General features: G+C 36.6%; 1 protein-coding gene across 4 annotated transcripts in view; it reads left to right on the forward strand.

Moving 5' to 3' along the window:
* ADGRA1 (adhesion G protein-coupled receptor A1) overlaps positions 1–13561 on the forward strand; it is a 258986-nt gene that overhangs the window by 213612 nt on the left and 31813 nt on the right. For all 4 annotated transcript variants that reach the window (XM_086901196.1, XM_086901197.1, XM_086901198.1 and 1 more), the window contains 3 exons: positions 4843–4970; positions 5907–6030; positions 12613–12758. In XM_086901196.1, coding sequence (XP_086757322.1) covers positions 4843–4970; positions 5907–6030; positions 12613–12758 — 398 coding nt within the window. The remainder of the gene's footprint in view (positions 1–4842; positions 4971–5906; positions 6031–12612; positions 12759–13561) is intronic.

Here is a 13561-nt window from a genome sequence, read left to right on the forward strand (position 1 = left end):
GTAATTGTATACAACATTTCCTTTCCCCACTTAGACTGCTTTGTCAATAGTAATTTCCTCAAATCTGCCAAAGAAACACAAATAAAATTCTTAAATCTAACTATGATACTTCCCAATTAACATGAAATGGATTAATAAATATTCTTAGCACTTCCAATTGTAATCCTAAAAGCAGGTTAAATCAACATAAAATCATAAGCAGCTCCTTTCCTGTTTTGTCACAATTTGTCATATTATTCCAGTCAACATAGGTGTGGGTTTTGTTGGATTTTTGGGTTTGGTTTTTGTGCATAAGGAGTAATTATTTGCAAAAGTAGCATACATTCAGCGGATGCTTATGAGGTAATTAGGGCTGAGGAGATTCAGCTGACAAAACCAGAGCATATTTGAAACTGTTCTGGAAGCAAACCTTGGAAAACTGTGTGAATGAAAAACTGAGAAGAGGCAGGATCGTAGGAATGGATCACAGTAAGAGTTAGGGCATTTCTCTCTTGTTTTGCAAGCATTCCCCCAATCTTTGAAGTCTTTCCAATCTGGTATGAAAAAAGCTACTTTTTCAATATTTTCATTGTTATTGGAGACAATTGAAGAATTTCTTAAGCCTGTTCACAAAGTGCAGTTCTGAAAACAGAATTCTAAACTTCCACCTCTCAGGTCTTCTCCAAATTAAGCAGCCTGTCTAAGCCTTTTGAGAAATTAATTCATGAGTCGGGGAAGTATTACAGAGATGTCATTTCGAAGGTTGACATAATTACAGTGTTTGACATTTTCCCCATAGAGAACACAGGGTTTTCTCATAACAGGCTGTGGAAACATTGTTCTGTACTTTGAAAAATCAGACTGCCTATTAACAAGAGGTTCAAGAACAAAGTCTTTTTTCATGTTTAAACACCAAGTTTAAACACCCACAGGATAGACTTTAGCAGAGTTTATGCACCAAAGATTGTGAAAGTGATCCAGAAAGTTTACCTGCTGTATGGAAAATTCACATTTACTGTAGTGGGAACTGCAAAATTCTCTGGAATTAGATTCCTCTGCACGTGTGGAGATGTTTCCCAGTGTGAAGAGCCTGCAAGGAGGCACATCACTTCAGTCCTCAGCTGGCATGTACTGCTCACTGCTCATGTAATGCTCATTCTCATCAGAGAGTGCTTAGCCCATATGGACAGTATTGAGTCCAGCCCCAGAAAAGGCTGGATTTTTATGAACATTCCTGACTGACATTCTTTTGCACAAAGCCTTGGGATTAGAGCACTCCTAAGAGCAAGATCTGCTTTTTTTTTTTCCTTCATGTACATTTTATTAAATTGCATTTAATAACATGTATTATTTGCTCCGTAAAAAGCATAAACTAGCTTGGTACTGGGCTCAAAAATTTAGGCTTTTCTCTTCCAAAAGGCAGTGATTTTATCACAAATCAGATCTCTGGCTCAAGCTCGCTCTTTCTGTTTTTCCTTTCTGTTGGCTTAATGGACCTTGAGTTCATCTTGGTGCAACTTCAACCAGCAGGTAAATGGATTCAGATTGTAAAGCTCAGTAAAATATGCCAACTCTTGGAAGGCAGATGGAAATTAAAGACCTAAAATCCAGGCTTTGGGACGTTTTATTGTCTTGGTGGCTTCTACAATTCAGCAATGTCATTCTTGTACTGTAGTGCCCAAAACTGGACACAGTAGTTGAGATTTGGGCTCACAAATGAAGAATAAAAGGGAATGATCATTTCCCTCCTGCTGTGTGCAGTCTTGGTAATCTGGCCCAATATGGGACTCAGCTCATGTGCCACAAGTGCTCACCACTGTTGGTTTGTTTCACACCATCTTAAAAGGGTGAATGAATGACAGATTCTCATTAAACAGGCCTTGTAGTTGTAGATACTAGTTTGTAATGGTCAAAGTCTTGTAAGTGTTCATTTTCCTGGGATAATTCCTGTGATTTTTCAATATCATTGTGATTAGAATTTCCTCTAGGAAATAAAATCAAACCTAACTTTTTAAAATGTAAAATTCAATTATGCAGCTTTCCATACAGCATTTTAAAAATGCCTCTTTTCTGCATGTTGTCTTCCCCAGAAGATTACTCAAGGGAAGTTAATGGATCAATAAGGCTTAATTATCATCAGAGAGCAGACATGATACATCTGTTATATACCTATAATTATATCAGTTTTCAGTATACAAAACTTTTAAAAAGGATATTCTGCTTTGACATTAATCCATTTTCATACTCAAAATTTTACCATTTATTTACTGTAAAAGATTAGATAAGAGATAAAACTCATATTTTAAAATGGAATTAGCTTTAAGATCCTGATTGTTCTTCATTCTTCTGCAGGCAAAATGGTTGTATTACCTGTAGGACACATGGCATTTGCTTTTATACTGATGACCAAACATAGGGAGAGGCTGAACTTTGCATTTACACTATTAAAAACTAGTTCTTTAGTACACAGTGATGGTACTCAAGTAAAATTGCTTTCAGTTTTTGCTACATAATTGTGTAGCTTCACTGTGCTTCCTTTTTCACAACTTTTCAGGGTGATATCCAACTTACTTATTTCTTTAAATAACTGTATTGTTACTACTGTATAGTTACAGTAACACATTTCTGAATGCAGAGAAATTGTGTACCTAAAATTATGCCAAAGTGTACTATTAGTACATGAAAATATAATTACATCACTAAGAGCTAGAGGTAAATGTTTTATTATCTTCAGCAGAGTATTTCTGTTTAAATTGTCCAGTATTTTACATTACTACTCATAATATGAGCTAAAATTGTATTGAACATTCCTGGTAAATACCCATTCATCTGCCTCGTGAGACTTACTTTATAAAAGAATTAATGGGGAGATGATGCCAATAAAAACATGGGAGAAAAAGATGATCAGGATAAGAAAGGGTGTTTGAGTGGACATTCAGAGACAGTTCTGAACCAACAGACTTTTAAAGAGTTATTTGAAAGTTATGAAGTCATGATATCCTGAGTGTTTATTTGTGCACACTGAAAGAAAACAAAAATGAAACAGCCTTAAGAGCCTAGGTCTGTCATGTTAAAAATCTAGCACATCAAAAGACAGAGTTGTTTTCCTCCTCTTTCCCATTTGTGATTGAAGGAAGGGCAGCAAAGCTGACACCTCTGGATGAGACAGCACAGTCTGGGTTCCTCCATGAGAAGTGAAACCTCTCATTCTGGGCCTTGGGGAACTGGGCAGGGCAGAGAGAAAACTGGTGTGGTGGACAGGAGTGGGAGAGCAGGTATAACTGAGGTTTAATGTGCAAGCTGAGGAAGTACCTGAAGAGAAATGGGATGTGGTAATATGCTCATAAGTTATTTTTTTCATTTGGATTGGTCCTTTTCATATATGTTGTGAGCTGCTCTGTTTAGAACTGACATTCACATGCATCTGGAGAAACTGGTACAATCAATCTTAGAAACTTTAAAGCTAATAATGAAGGAAAATAAGAACTACTAATTATAACTACTTGGGCATCAGTTACTTGTGAGGATCATTTTAGAAGGTAAACTAAATTCTCACAATTTAATCATTGCATATACTCATGAACATTATCTACTTGTACGTGGACAAGTTCATATTCATAAATAATGGTGCTAGAAATCAGCTCTCTGCATGCAAATGCAATTAAACAGAGGTATTAGCATTACAGTCCCAGTTTCCTAAGGGGAGATTTCACCTCTGGAAAATAATGTACTGAATCTTTTTCCAAGGGAACCTAAAATTGACAAATAAGAAAAAAGTCTTTTAAATGTTTGCCAATATTTTAAATGTTAGAGTTTGCTGGATTGTCATATTTGGTACTATTTCAGATTTTAGGTTTTTCTGCTGGGATGTATATTCATTTTTATGTGCAGAGTTAGTGCCACTGCACATAGGAACTGGCATGTAGATGACACTGTATTTGCACTCAGGTGATAGGTTTTGTGTATTATTTTTAGTATCTGTGTGCAGAAATGTAGTGCCACAAGCAAATGTGGCGTAATGCATTACAGGGAATGTGATGTTTGCTTTAATTCAGATAGTCTGAATTTAATTCAGATAGTCTGAAGACATTCTGTTCTACGTAATGGGCTCCTTCTGCTTCCATCCATCACACCTCCAGATTTAGCTCTCCTAAATGTGTAATTTAGAATGGGAATTTGAAGGTTAATTTCACAAAGACATCAATAGGTTTTCATTATGTTTTTCATGAAGAATTGTGTCACTAAGCACTAACATGTCCAATACATGTTAGTTTAACATGGATCTTTACTCTGCTGTTAATGTAGCTGTCCAAGTTACATTTCAATTACTGTAGGGAGCAGAGTGTTTCCAACTAAATGTGAAGGTCACTGGGTTACAGGAGTTGTATCAACTGGTAGTTATATTTGAGTCAGTTGATAATTTGGGTGTTTTCCCATGGGTTTTTTTTCTTTGAGTGGTTCTTCTGCAGACATATATATGCCATGTAGAGACCTTTATGGTGATTTGAAATTTTGTGCTTAATATCTTAGTATAAAATATGCTTATAAAGTTAATATTATCAGGAGGACCAGATATTGCTAATGCTGGGAAAATGTAATATTCTGTGTACTTTTTCAGACTTTTTTTTAATTAGGATATGTCTGCTTGTACAAAAAGGTTAATTTCTGTCTAGCAAACTGTATGCAGATTAGGAAGGAGCAGTCTGTTATTGCAAATTCATGAACTGTATCTACATTGAAAGTTCATCTTTTTTTTTTTTCCTGCCCTTGAAAGGGAACAGCTAGAAATGACAGGACATATTGGAATGAAGTCTCAGTTTCACACATGCCTAACAATGTTAAATCATTTTGCTCTTTCCACAGGATTTTAAGACAGTGCTGTCTTTCCCCCAGTACCCAGGGGAGTTTCTGCACCCTGTGGTTTATGCATGTACTGCAGTTATGTTGTTGTGCCTGTTTGCTTCCATTATCACCTACATTGTCCACCACAGGTAAGAATTCCATTTTAAACATGTATTAAATTGTCAGCACAACACTGGGGCACTTGAATTTTTAAAACCTTTACTGTAAAGATAAATAAAAATTATTTGAATTACTGTTGTATAATAATGGCAGAAACGTGATTTACACCAGAGACATAAAAATAAAGCTTATGTCAACCTTTCTTAAACTGTTCTCGAGCTTTCCTGACACATATGTTTAAATTTTCTGCACACTTTTCCTAAGATTTCTAACTCAACAGTTGAATATAAAACCATGAACAGTACCAAATTGATTTCTGGCAAATTCCAGTCCAAGAGCACTTTGGTCAGCCAAATATATTTGTTCACACTTGCCATATTGGCTTTTAAGACCAAGTTTGGTTGGAAGACTGGTAACTATCAATGGATAAAAGAAACTTTCTTTGTCTTCTATATTTTGGGTTCAGAAAACTTGTGTTTTCTTTGATATGAAAAATTCATATAAATGCCATTTTAACAACATACTTCTGGTTAAAGACCATTAGCAATTTAAAAGAGTAGGAATGTATTGTACTGTAGAAACTGCTAAATATTAATTATATGAAGTTAATGCAATGTCTTCTGATCTTCAGCTTCCATTTAATCCTTTAGAGATGTCTTGTTAAAGTTCTGCATACGTGAAGCTATGCAATAAGCCTTTTTCTTTTAGTACTCCACTTTAAATGCTTGATTTGGTAGAGGAAACTTTAAATCAGTAGACTTTTATGATTTTTACCATTTATTTTACCTTTTTATCATTTATTTCAATGCTATATAGGTCAGACTCTGTCCTATGGGTAGATTGTTCTATAGGTATTCAAGAATCTGAGAATTTTATTCCATCAAATTAAGTGTTTTTCCCAAATAGTAAGTTGCATAATGAAAATGTTGGAGTTTTAATTTTAAAATGTGATTTTTTTTCAACAGCACAATCCGAATAAGCAGAAAAGGATGGCACATGCTTCTCAACTTTTGTTTCCATACTGCTCTCACATTTGCTGTTTTCGCTGGTGGAATCAATCGCATTAAATATCCAATTATCTGTCAAGCTGTAAGTATCTGTCTTAGTAACTCTTACTTACAGAATTGAAACTTGCAAATGATGATATTGGCTGTTTTTCTTTTCTTATGTTGTTCCTGGATCCTAAGATTTTCAAAATAAATTATTATAAGCATGTCTTTTAAAGGCCAGCACTGGGAATGTTCAGTGCTTGGCTGTCACATGAGTTTCTCTAAGAGGGTGATCAATGTATTAACTTCTCTGAGGCTCAGATTGCCTCATTCTTGTTGGTTTTTGTTTTTTTAAGAAAAGCCTTGAAAATCTTGATATCTTTCTGCTGTACAGAATAGTTGTAAACTATGAATACAGAATACTCCTCTCCTTCCTGTACTTTGGATTGAGTGTGTGGGACAAAAGTTACTGCTTCACTTTTGTAACACATAGAGTTTGCCTGAGGGTGGCCCTGTCTGCCCTGGATGATCCCTAAGGAGACAGCAGACCAACTTGTGATTTATGGAGCCTTGTTTGCACTGCTGGGCTGTTTCACATCTCTTGACTCAACATTTTTGGGGCAAGAGTGCTGTGGCATGCACAGACAGGGCTGGATTCAGCTGCTCTGAATATAAAGGTTGAGTCTGTCCAGTATGTAAAGAAATTTCAGTCATCTTCTGTAATGTCTGATGAGGGCTTGTTGCAATTTGTTTGCCTTGAATATTTCTTCCTGATAGGTTTTGTAGAAGTGCACCAGGTCTCATGAATGTTCTTGGCATTTTCCTGTAGTAAAGCATTTTGTTTAGCCAATGTTCTCCTGGGGTTTTTGCCTGTCACTAATGCAGTTCTGACTGGCTTGAAGGGGTGTCGATAGCAGGAGTGAGGAGCCAACAGCAGAGTCATTGCAAGGCTTGCATAATTAGTGTAAGAGTTATCACTCTGATATTCATTGAGGTGCTTTGGAAGCCTTTTGTGTATCCTTGTGCATGACATGCAGTAAACAGCACATGTGGGTCTGTAAGCACTCTGATGTTCTATATGTGAAGTCTACCTGAGTGTATTACATGATACTCATTTCATTAACACAGTTGTCCACTAGATGTTTTTTGAGAGAAATATCTCACAATATCTAGTGTATTGTGTCATAATTAATTTTTAAGTTCTAGCAAATTGAAATATCACCTACCATTGTCTTTGTCTGCAGTTTGCAAGTGATAGTAGCAGATTAGTTTGTAGGGCAGCCATGGCCATGCAATTACATGGTCACAAATGACCATCTGTTGTTTCAGTCCTTGTCTGATTATTTACTTTGCAGCTTGCATGGTAACAACGTGGTATTAACAGCTATAATGAAAAATTGATTGAGATAAATGTGTTATTAATAGCCTTTTGTAAGTAGTACATAAACTACAGGGGTATCTTAATAAAGAGCATTATCAGTGGCATCTGTCTCTTGCTATGGGATAGGGCCAGATCCTGAGCTGCTGAGAAACGTGCACACTTAAAGAAACTGAATTGAACCATCCCTGTGTCTGCTAGCCAGTTTAGTAAAGCTATTTATTTACCTGGTAATATGCTACATCAACAGACAGAATCATCAGTGGTTACTATATAGGAAAGATACAAGTGACACAAGACAAAGACTGTCTTTTATTTTCTGGTAGAAATTGTCTGATGTAATTAGACAGGACTAATGGATGAAATTGTCCAAACAATCTAAGACAAGGCTCCAATAACTGGTAATAGAGGCTGAAAAACTGTTTGCTTTGAGAATATCATACCCAGCCACAGATCCTTTCTTGCTTTCTGACAGCAAAGGTTTTCAAAATTCTGAGTCCCAGTGCCTGTGTCCTGTGATAACCCTGAGACAATTACTCAGTGATTTAATATCCAACATGCTAAAGCCCCAATATTAGGGCTTAAAATACATTTGTGGAAATGTTACTCCTTCAAGCAGAACTAAAATATTAGTTATACCACAGGTGTAACACCATCAGTTGCCATTCCACAGGTATCCTTCATTCTGCTAAAATTCAAAGCACAGCTTCAACCTGCAGCAATGCAATTTTCACTTTTTATTTCCCGAGTGCATAGGGAAAAATTCCAAATGCAAGTATTTTTTGTCCTAGTCACTGAAATGTTGTATAAAATCCAGTCAACCACCACCTTTTGTATTGTAATTATCCCTAAAACTTCCACAAAAAATTGACTGCAGCATACTTACCGATGTGAAATAACTTTTATCCTTCAAATTTAAACGAAAAGGGTGCTTGTAAGTTAGCTTCATTTGGATCACCTTCTGTCTCTAAATGAGTAGTTACAGGTTAGTTTTAACATCAGGAATTAATGTTATGGAAATGGGCCCATTTTCTGTAATAGCTGGAAGAACCTTCAAATCCCCTTCAAGGCGAAACAGTGGCACAAAAAAAAGTCTTTTCAGAAGTGGTTGAACATTTATTTTTATGTGGAATCTAAAAATCTAAAATTCCCTCTTAAACCTGCATATCCGTTTCAGAGAGGATTTTGTGTAGACCTTTCACTTGCATATGTGCTCTGCAGTCTTTATGATTTACAAAGAAACCTGATCTTAGAGTGCCGGTCTGGAAGAGTTGATTGCATCTTTGCACATTTCCCGAGTGAATGAATCTACAAACTCTTTAGATTACCCTTGAATCTCATTCTGGGTGTCACTGAATGTTGGCTGTTGTAGAATCCAGACTCTTGAGTTTACTGGCACAATCTTTCATGCACGTCAGAGGTTGTCTTAGGAGCAGCAGGGATAATCAGAGGCAGTACAGTAGCAGAGAGGTGCTTGAGCCAGCCAGGGAGCCCTTCTATCTCCTAGTTAGGGCCTCAGATTAGTGTGCTTCAAAAGGCAGAAGGAAGCTCTCTCCTTTCATGTAAAGAATGAGAGAGAAGGAGACACAAGTGTGGCTGGATCACTCCCCATGTGTGAGAGGCATCAGTTCTGTACTCTCAAAGATTTCTGTTTCATGGCTCCTGCTTTAGAGGAAAGCATGATAGCCATGAGGTTATGGATGCTGGGGGATGAAATCATCAGTGAAACATGTTGAAGCATGAAGAGTGGACTTCTGGGCACAAGATTCGGGAGGCAGAAAAGTTATGGAGAGAGACAGAATCTTATTTATTTATTTATTGTAATATCACTCCAATCACATCTCCAAGGACCTCTACCTGGTTTATAAAATAAAAGCTTTCATGTAAACTTTGGCAAGGCTCAGGTCTTCCTTCTCCCTAATGAATGTCTTATGTGAAGCTGCTTGTGAATTTGTTTCTGCAAAGCAGTAAATTGTCAGCAAGAAAGGCAAAGCCCGTTCCATACCAGCCAGCAGCCTACAAGTTCAACTCAGAAGTTCAACTTCTTGCTCTAAATTTTCTACCTGTGAAGGGAACATGGGGTTTTGCTAATGCTAAATGTTTAAAGATCATGAAATATTCACATCCAGTGGTGTTACAGACTGCAGAGAAATTCCTGAATCCCTTCATCTCACAGAAAAGAATAATTTTCATTGTAGGATTAATAGTTTAATCAGAATGTCCATGCAATATCTGTGTCCTCTTTAAATAGAACTGAATTAAGAAGTACAATCTTATCTGAAATATGATTACAACTAGGAAAAAAAAAAAGAAATTAAATTAGAAATTTTGGGAAAACAAAGAAAATTGTGTGCAACTTAAAGCTGATCAAGAGACTTCTTTGTGCCAAAATGCTTTGCATAAATGTGTACTCTGGTCATTACCATGGTAACCGCATCATGTGGAACTTAACTTATCTCTAGGGTACTGAGTTTTATTGAAGGAGCACAAACAGACAGCATCTTCTTATTGAAGAAAAGTATAATCTTCTATTCAAAAGGCTAGTGCTTATTCCCAAAGATAAGAGTTCTTAGAACACAGGACATGTAAAGAATGAGTACAAGAAAACAAGAAAATTTTAACCATATAACTGTTGATATTAAAGAGCTTTAGGTACAATGCTGTTTCCAATGCATATATCCTGGCATTTTTTCCTGTATCATTTGGCCTGCCAGTGGAAAACCTTTTTAAAAATAGGGGTCATCACTTCAATATTTCCAGTCATAATCCTTTATTCTTTGTGGAGAACTCCATACAATTTTACGTTAAATAAATAAATAAATAACAAAAAGGTTCTGCTAATAGTGAAAATCATTTTAAGATATCACTTTGATATTTAGTTTGTATATAGTTTTTGGCTTCTGAAGTTTTACAGAGGTAGGCACTCAGTAATGAGATACACACAGGTAAATTTGTACCTTGGACATTTCATGCATAACCGCAGGTTTACTAAGAGAGTCAAGAAAGAGTTTACTGAATAAAGACACCTTGGTCTTTCTGTTGAGCCTCATCCTTCCCTCCCCTGTCATGAGCTGCTCTCTGGTGTGTTTCTGCCATAGGGCCCAGGTGTCTTCCTAGCTTGAGAGAGTTAGAAAGAGCTGATCCCACTGGAGGGGACAAAGGACTTGCAGCCAAAGTCCATAGCACAGCAGTGAGGAGGATGCATCTCTGTGGCACTCCTGATGTTGGTGGAGAGACAAGGGGAAAGAAGAGGCAGAGAGCAAAGCCCAGCACTTTGAAACACTGAATTTTCAGTGTGAAGTGCAACAAGCATTTCTTTAGTAATTATTAGTAGATGGATAATAGGAAAAATTCCAGAATTTAGTGTAACAGCTCAGTGCACCCTTCCAAATTCCACGCTTCTGCCGTGTCATATCAAACCTGTTGGTCATAAGGAGGTCCTGTACCTTCAGGATAAATCCTTGTTTCCTTCAAGCAAGAAATGCAAATTGTTGGGGGTTTGGTTTTTCGTTTGGTTTGGTTTGGGGTTTGTTTTTTGAGAGAGGGAGAGATGTAGATCATTAAAGAGTTAGTACAGAGGATGATAACATTTTTGTCTCCTTTGCATTTTTGATTTCTCCATATATCAGAAGTAACTCAGCTGCTGAAACATGTGAGAAACAGCAGTGTGATGCAGGTGTGGCATAGCCATGGTGTTTTCAGTCAGTTCAGTTGCCTCCTTGAAAGTTCAATAAAATTGTTTTGTTGTACTGTTTTTAGGTGTTACATTCATTTAAGTGGCTGATGATTTCTGTCTATATGGTTATATACGTTTTCAAAATTTCACATGTAGGTGCCTTTTAACATGGAATTAATTTCAACTGTTCCTATTATTACACATACTGCTCCTATTATTACACATACTGCTGTGGAAAACAATATATATAACAGGAGGGCTATGCTGAAATGAGAAAGAGATTAGGAGCTAAATATTTGGATTTTTTTCCAGTTCTTTCTCATTAGTTCTGCCTAATTTTCTTCCCCCTTTCTCACTGTCCTGCCTCTCCCCCCTACTCATGGTCCTGTTCAAGGCAACCCTAGAGAAACTCTGCAAGCTGCCTGTGAACCAAGCCCAGACAGCACCAGAGCCTGAACTGGCAGCGTCTGCCAGCTCATAATACACAGTTGTCTCTTTCTCTTATTTCTGCTTCTTTTACCCCAAGCAACAGCAGTGATGAAGGCTTTATCCTCCCTTGTCTAATGTGACAGACAAGACCCAGAGAAAATTGCAAAGGGGTTTCTGTTGATGATATTTGCAGCTATCTTCAAGTTTTGAGCTATAATACTAAATATAAACAAAATGCGTGGAATTTTTTTTCTGTACTCATCAATTGTTTTAAGTGGAGCAAAAGTGAACACTGGCTCAAATAAATCATAATAATAGATTTGTGTTAGCTTTATTCAGTGATTCTCTGTATTCCTTAAACATTTATGTTCTTTCCAATTATAGCAATATTTTACTTGTCACTGCAAAATGTCAGGTTATTGCTTCAAAGGTAACCTCATTTTATATAATCAGATGCAGACTTAGCTGATGTAATAAAGCACTGGAGATTGGATAAAATTCCAATTACTGCTTCCATAGTAATGAATAACAATTACTAACATAACAAAGATGTTAGCATTTTAGAGGTGTTTGTACTTTGTTTTCCTTTCAATGATAAACACACCAGTTTCTTGGAGTCAAAGTGATAATAACACTATTAGAGTTTACAATTCTTTTAAAGGGGAGATGCCAAAGCTGTCATTTATTTTTAAAATTCTGTAGTCAAGTTTATAATTTTCTTTAAATAAATCTGGATTTATCAGTGTAAATAGCACCGATGCCATTGCCAGAAACAACCTTGCCTATGTAAAGCAGAGAGGGAACTACAGCAGGATTTTCCTGAAAAGGTAAAGGAAATAGCATAATAGGAAGCAAAAATGCTGGTCTCTCATTAAATTTTAAATTGCATTCTCATGATAGGCTAACAAAGAGTGCAACACAAACTAAGAGTCACATCACTTTAAATCCAGGTGTAAAATGTTTTCATTAAACAGGTTCTTAGAAAACAAATGTTTTTACGTCTGCTTTTCCCAACATAGCTTCTGGTATTACAGATAATACTATCTGTGGTAGATTAAATAACTGGTTTTAAGTGCAACTGTTAGATGCATTTATAAATTCAATTTTAAACGTTTACTTGTGCCCTTATGAAGTAAGATTCTTGTAAAGCTCTTGTTTTACAGATCCATGAGTTGTTTAATTGTCTTCTCTTTTTTTAGGTTGGCATAGTACTGCATTATTCTACACTCTCTACTATGCTATGGATCGGAGTAACTGCCAGGAATATTTATAAGCAAGTCACAAAAAAACCTCAGCCATGCCAAAACAGTGACCAACCTTCTTATCCAAAGCAGCCACTACTCAGGTATGGAATATAAGTTATACTATTTTTTTAATGTCTTCCTAGAACTTATAAATAAATGTTCACTCTTATTTCTGTATTCTCTGTTTTTCATAGACTATAAAAAGCATCCATAAAGAATTGAGTCATTTAGGTGTGTTCAAAAATCTGAGTATCTATTGTATGCTGATAGTTTACTCAGAAGATGGAAATATGCAGAATTGGTATTGGCTAAGTTCAGATCCTTTATCTGAACAAGAAGAGTTGAAATGTTTCCTGTAGAGGGAAAAAAATCCCCAAACCCAGCAACTGGCTTTCATCCGAGCCTTATTTAATCACCAGAATCCGTGCTACAACGACCCTTTATCTCTTCTGCTGTACTTCTTGCCCACACTTGTATTGAAAGCCTAACAACCTGATAGCAGCCCTCCTCCTTGCCCATCAGAGATGTAATGCTGTTACAGGAGCCACTGGAAGGCTGCACTCCCTATCAGCTCTTGCTGGAGCAGACTCACAAATGTGTCTGGGATGGCATCACAGGTGTAAGACAGTAGGAGTTCCTGCCAGATGCCTCTGAGATGCTGAGACTCCAAGCCAAAAAAGTCAGCCTGCACAAGAAAAAAAAAAAAAAATTAGCAAAACCTTACCCACAAAACCAGGAGTTATTGCCAAAGGCATGAGAAGATTATTTCATCTTTTTTGAGCTTAGCTATCAAAAAATTATTCATTAGACAAAGTTATGTATTGTCCCTATACAGATTTTGGAGGGAGACAGAAAAAGAACTTCCAGAGAACAATTCCTCCTATCTATCTTGGATGTTTGTGTA

Source organism: Cyanistes caeruleus, chromosome 8 (assembly GCF_971803275.1).
Source record: "Cyanistes caeruleus chromosome 8, bCyaCae1.hap1.1, whole genome shotgun sequence".
NCBI lineage: Eukaryota > Metazoa > Chordata > Aves > Passeriformes > Paridae > Cyanistes > Cyanistes caeruleus.